This window comes from Lynx rufus, unplaced genomic scaffold (genome assembly GCF_022079265.1).
Source record: "Lynx rufus isolate CCGP_SWC_20201006 ecotype Redwood Valley unplaced genomic scaffold, mLynRuf1.p SCAF_34, whole genome shotgun sequence".
Lineage (NCBI taxonomy): Eukaryota > Metazoa > Chordata > Mammalia > Carnivora > Felidae > Lynx > Lynx rufus.
Genome location: NW_025814850.1, coordinates 453,835 through 459,329, shown reverse-complemented (window position 1 = coordinate 459,329; position 5,495 = coordinate 453,835). Strand labels below are relative to the sequence as shown.

Sequence of the window (5,495 nt, the reverse complement as noted above, 5' to 3'; positions counted from 1 at the left end):
CAGACCTCTGGGCCCTGTTCCTACAAGCCGAGTGACTGATGGGGCGCGATATGGCGGCAGCAAAGTCCTGGTTATGCTGAGACAGAATTTCCTGTTCCTAGGTCCCAGCAGTGCTCAGGCCGAGGCAAGCCTTCTTCTGTCTCCTCTGGGGGCCACAGAGGCACTTTAGAACAAGGACAGTGGCCAGTTCTGTGTGTCACCCCCCAGAGCACCCTGAAGAATCCTCAGCTTTTGGGTTCAGAGCTCCCTAATCCTGCCTCCAGCCCTGAGGCCAAGGTCATGCCCACTGTGGGAAGAGCTCATTCCAGGTACTGTGGGAGGTAAATGAGAATGGATGTACCTGGTCCCAGCCTGCAAGGCATCGTGGGCGAGTGGAGATGCCCTGAGCCTGGGTTCTAATCCTGGCTCTACAACTTAAAGCTGAGTGAATCGGGGGGGAATCACTCCCTCCCTCTGGGTCTCCCTCTCTCCTCCTGACTTCGCAAGGTGAATTCAAGACAATGATGCACGTTGGAGATGCACAGAGAGGGTGGTTGAGGATGGCGGGAAGGGCTCGGACTGGGCCAGCCGACGGCCAGGGGTTCAAACCTCAGCTCGCCGTTGACTGGTGCCTTGGGAAGCCCACTTAACCTACCAGCTCCCTCGTCTGTGATCCTGTGGTGGGAACATCGCCTCTCACAAACTGTGTGGCACGTGTAGGGCACTCCATACAATACTGGAGCACGGCAGATGTGACCAGAGAGGTCACCTTCCCCCTCTTCTCAACTGAACGAAGGAAGCTGTCTAGCCCAGCCTGGAATCTATGGACATTCGAAAGGAAAGCGTTGGGAACAGAGCCTTGGATGCAGTGTGGGGACTCAGGCTCCTGGTGGGGTCAGGGGTCACACACGGCACTAATGGCAGGACGGGGACTCCCTCCCACCACAGTTCATGATGGGCATCCACGACTAGGTAGAGCAATGCATTGGGGGCGGGCTGCTCAAAGGGTGGGAGTGTTGGGGTAAAGAGGAGAGGGTGAGGTTGTGGGAGGGAGGTGCCAGAGGGCAGAGGTGGGTGTGAGGAGGCAGGTGAGGGGGCACCTAGCTGCAAAGGAGGCATCGGGAACTGAGGGGCCGGGCCACCATTGGGGAGTGGCCAGTGGGGTTCTGTGTGTAGGTCCTTCTGTGTTGTGTCCTCCACTTCTACAGATGAGAAAACTGAGACCCAGAGGGGCTAAAGGATGGCTTACGCTGCATAGCTTGTAAGGGGCAGAGCGGGGATTCGAGCCGACACCCGCCTGGCTCGATGGTACATACTGGTCCCATGGTACCCAATGCTTCTGACGACTCTGGGGGCTCAAAGGCAGCCTCTGACACTGGATCCGATCCAATAAGGGAAAGAGAGTCAGAGAATTAAAAAAAACAACAACTACTTTAAAAAAATATTTATTTTTGAGAGAGAGAAAGAGCACACAGGGGAGGGACAGAGAGAGAGAGGGAGACACGGAGTCTGAAGGAGTCTCCAGGCTCTGAGATGTTAGCACAGTGCCTGACGTGCGCCTCGAACCCACGGACCGTGAGATCATGACCTGAGCCGAAGTCGGACACTTAACCGACTGAGCCACCCAGGCGCCCCGAGAATTTTTAGAACTAGAAGGGACTCCACGATCAGGCAGTCCAGCCTTGTCACTTTACTGAGGGGACACAGAGGCCCAGAGAGGGGAGGCAAGGGGGCCTCAGGTCACACAGAGAGCAAAGCAAAGTTAGACCATGAACCCAGCTCTCCTTGTCCAGAGCCGGGCAGGCAGGATCCCCACAGCACATCCTGAGGCGGCCCCAGGCCGGCATCGGTGAGGCCTTTCTCAGCCAAGGCTGTCACCGTGGGGCAGGGAGTCCTTCACGGGCTGACTCACCGCCTGGGGACGCAGCCGCCACAAAACTGCCTGTGCCAAGGCCCCGCTGGCCCCTTAGGCTCCGGGAACGAGAGCCGGTTCCCGCCGCCCAGCCTGAGTCACGGCCGACTGGTGTTTGTGAGTTTTTCTCTCGGCCCCACACCCCCGGAGCTGGGTGGGAACTCCGAGCAGCACCCAGCGAAGTGAGTCGACCCCGGGCTGAATAATCCTGATCCGGAGTGGGGAGTTGGACGGGACCTGGTGTGATGAAACGGGCAGGGGAACCCTCCGTCAGCAGTCGGGAGGCCCCGCCCTCCCCGGCGCCTATAAAGGTTCTGGGGGTTTGAGCTGCCCCAGCATCCTCCCAGCCTCCCTGAGCACCTCTCTCTCCTCTCTGCCGCCTCGCTCGCTCGCTCACTCACCTTCCTCCTGGCATCATGACCACCTGCAGCCGCCAGTTCACCTCCTCCAGCTCCATGAAGGGCTCCTGCGGCATCGGGGGCGGCTCCAGCCGCATGTCCTCCGTGCTGGCCGGAGGGTCCTGCCGGGCCCCCAGTGCCTACGGGGGCCTGTCGGTCTCCTCCTCCCGCTACTCCTCCGGGGGGGCCTGCGGCCTGGGGGGCGGCTACGGCGGCGGCTTCAGCAGCAGCAGCGGCTTTGGTGGGGCCCTGGGTAGCGGCTTCGGTGGAGGATATGGTGGTGGCCTTGGAGGTGGCTTTGGAGGTGGCCTTGGTGCTGGCTTCGGTGGTGGCTTCGGCGCTGGCTTTGGAGGGGGAGATGGCGGCCTCCTCTCCGGCAACGAGAAGCTCACCATGCAGAACCTCAACGACCGGCTGGCCTCCTACCTGGACAAGGTGCGTGCCCTGGAGGAGGCCAACGCCGAACTGGAGGTGAAGATCCGCGACTGGTACCAGAGGCAGCGGCCCAGTGAGGTCAAGGACTATAGCCCCTACTTCAAGACCATCGAGGACCTGAGGAACAAGGTGTGTGGGCCAGGCGGGCGACCCTGGTGGTTGCGACAGGCCATGGCTTCAGCGGCCCTTAGAAATCACTTCCTAGCATCTTTGTTTCACAAACTGGGAGAGTGAGGCCACCTTGGGGGAGTAGACGGAGGCCACTCCGCATTGCTGGCAGAGGGTCCCTTTTCAGCATCCAGCTGTCCGAGCTTGGCTGGAGCCCTGACTCTCTTATTCCCTGCAAGTGATTTTTGCATTGCTCCCTCAGCTTCTCTCAGCCTGGGGCCGAGGATGGGGTGGTAGGAGCCGGGGGGGCCTCCCTCCGCGCACCCTGAGCCGGCTGCAAAAGACACCCAGGCTGGCTGGATGGAAGAGTGTAGGGCCTGACTCGCCAGCCAGGCGACCCTCAAGTTTGGGGACACCGTATCCTCCCCTCTCTGCTCTTCACCCCCGGGCTTTGGGGTCTTGGCTAACGAGGCCTGTCCTTTTACCTTCTCTGTAGATCATCGCGGCCACCATCGAGAACGCTCAGCCCATTCTGCAGATTGACAATGCCAGGCTGGCAGCCGATGACTTTAGGACCAAGTGAGCCACCGCTGTGGTGGGCGGAGTGTGGTGCAGAGGGCGGGGGTTGGGGAGGGTGGGCAAGCGGTGGGGCTGTTGGTTTTGAACCTCAGAAGCCTCGCAGATGGAGCCTGATGCCTCGACCTCTGTCCTGCCAGGTATGAGCACGAGCTGGCCCTGCGCCAGAGCGTGGAGGCCGACGTCAACGGCCTGCGCAGGGTGCTGGACGAGCTGACCCTGGCCAGGACTGACCTGGAGATGCAGATCGAAGGGCTGAAGGAGGAGCTGGCCTTCCTGAAGAAGAACCACGAGGAGGTGAGGTCACTGCTGGTGTTGGCAGCCGGAGGCCGGTTCAGGGGCCAGAAAAGGGCTCAGCTGAGCTGGTCGTCTCCCGCCATCCCTTCCTAGGAGATGCTTGCCCTGCGGGGTCAGACTGGTGGGGACGTCAGTGTGGAGATGGACGCCGCCCCCGGTGTGGACCTGAGCCGCATCCTGAACGAGATGCGCGACCAGTACGAGCAGATGGCGGAGAAGAACCGCAGAGACGCGGAGGCCTGGTTCCTGAGCAAGGTGGGGCTCAGGCGCTCAGCTCTCCTGCAGGACTTCCCAGGCAGGGGCCACCTCTAGGGTGCCTAACACCTGCTCCTCTTTTCCTGTCTCAGACCGAGGAGCTGAACAAGGAAGTGGCCTCAAACAGCGAACTGGTGCAGAGTGGCCGCACGGAGGTGACCGAGCTCCGGAGGGTGCTCCAGGGCCTGGAGATTGAACTGCAGTCCCAGCTCAGCATGGTATGAAGGACCCCGGCTCGCCGCAGTCCCCAAGTCACCAGTGATGCCGCCGGCCCCTCAATGTTGCCACAATACAGTTCTGCCCCTCTTTTCCCAGGAGTGGGATGGAGGGGTCATTGTACCCATTATATAGACACAGAAATTAAGGCCCAGAACAACGGAGTGACTTTTCTCCACATTGTCTGGCCCATCAGTAGCCCAGCTGGGACCAAAATCCACGTACCTCTCAGGAACATGCCCAGAGGCCTGGGGTGGGGGGGAGCAATGATCACCTCTGTTGACTCTTTCCCTTTCCCCCACTCACAGAAAGCATCCCTGGAGAGCAGCCTGGAGGAGACCAAAGGCCGCTACTGCATGCAGCTGGCCCAGATCCAGGACCTGATCGGCAGCGTGGAGGAGCAGCTGGCCCAGCTGCGCTGCGAGATGGAGCAGCAGAACCAGGAGTACAAGATCCTTCTGGACGTGAAGACGCGGCTGGAGCAGGAGATCGCCACCTACCGCCGCCTGCTGGAGGGCGAGGATGCTCAGTGAGTGCGCTGCCCTCCTTCTGGGTCCTGCCCAGCAGCCCCTGCAGCCCCGCCGCTCCCAGCGCGTCTAACTGCTCCGCCTTTTCTCCCCTGCAGCCTCTCCTCCCAGCAAGCGTCCAGCCAGTCCTTTTCTTCCCACAACGGTAAGGCCCTTGAGGCTCCCAGGTGCCCCTGAGCCCCCAGCCCTCCCTTCTCCCTGTGTGGGGCCTCTAAGCTCCCAGAACCCTTCTCACCCCCTCGCCTCTCCCCCACAGTCTTCTCCTCCTCCTCGTCCCCCTCTGGCCACCAGACCTGGCCCATCCTCAAGGAGCAGGGCTCGTCCAGCTTCAGCCAGGGCCAGAACTCCAAGCACTGAGCTGCCTCTTCCGGAGCCTCCTGCCCGCCCGCCGGCCCCAACCTCCTGAAGGCCTGCGTCAGGGCCCTGTCCTCCCAGCGCGGTCCCCAAGCTGTCTCCCCTCCCCCTCTGCTGGTGGTGGGCTAATAAAGCTGACTTTCCGGTTGACGCAAACCTGTGTGGTCTCTGTTCTTGAACAAATGGGAGGGGGTTGAAGGTGTCTCCCTGAGGCCTTCTCGGCCCCCACAGCCTGATGGGTCCAGGAAACAGCAAAGCTCAGTAATACTGGTGGGGTCTTTCTCGAAGACTCCCCTGCCGCCTTGCCCCCCCATATCGTGGGCGTGGGAGGTGGGACGCAGGAGGGGAAGGAGCTCCCACGTGTTGACAGTCACCCTGTGAGGTGGGTGTGGTGAGGCTGGGTTTGGAATGGAGACAGCTCTGCCATTCAGAGGGGTT

The 5,495-nt window shown here is 61.2% G+C and overlaps 1 protein-coding gene across 1 annotated transcript; it reads left to right on the top strand.

The window, feature by feature from the left end:
• Positions 1-2,307: 2,307 nt before the first annotated feature.
• KRT16 (keratin 16) lies at positions 2,308-5,060 on the top strand. Its single transcript, XM_047093420.1, has 8 exons — positions 2,308-2,853; positions 3,329-3,411; positions 3,549-3,705; positions 3,799-3,960; positions 4,053-4,178; positions 4,485-4,705; positions 4,802-4,848; positions 4,960-5,060. Exons 1-8 carry the CDS (start codon positions 2,308-2,310, stop codon positions 5,058-5,060), a joined length of 1,443 nt encoding a protein of 480 aa, XP_046949376.1.
• The last annotated feature ends 435 nt before the right edge of the window (positions 5,061-5,495 follow it).

Coding starts and splice junctions, on each gene's coding strand:
- KRT16 (XM_047093420.1), top strand. CDS start 2,308: ATGACCACCTGCAGCCGCCAGTTCACCTCCTCCAGCTCCATGAAGGGC. Junction 3,412..3,548: donor GCCGATGACTTTAGGACCAA/GTGAGCCACCGC, acceptor CTGTCCTGCCAG/GTATGAGCACGAGCTGGCCC. Junction 4,706..4,801: donor CTGGAGGGCGAGGATGCTCA/GTGAGTGCGCTG, acceptor TCTCCCCTGCAG/CCTCTCCTCCCAGCAAGCGT.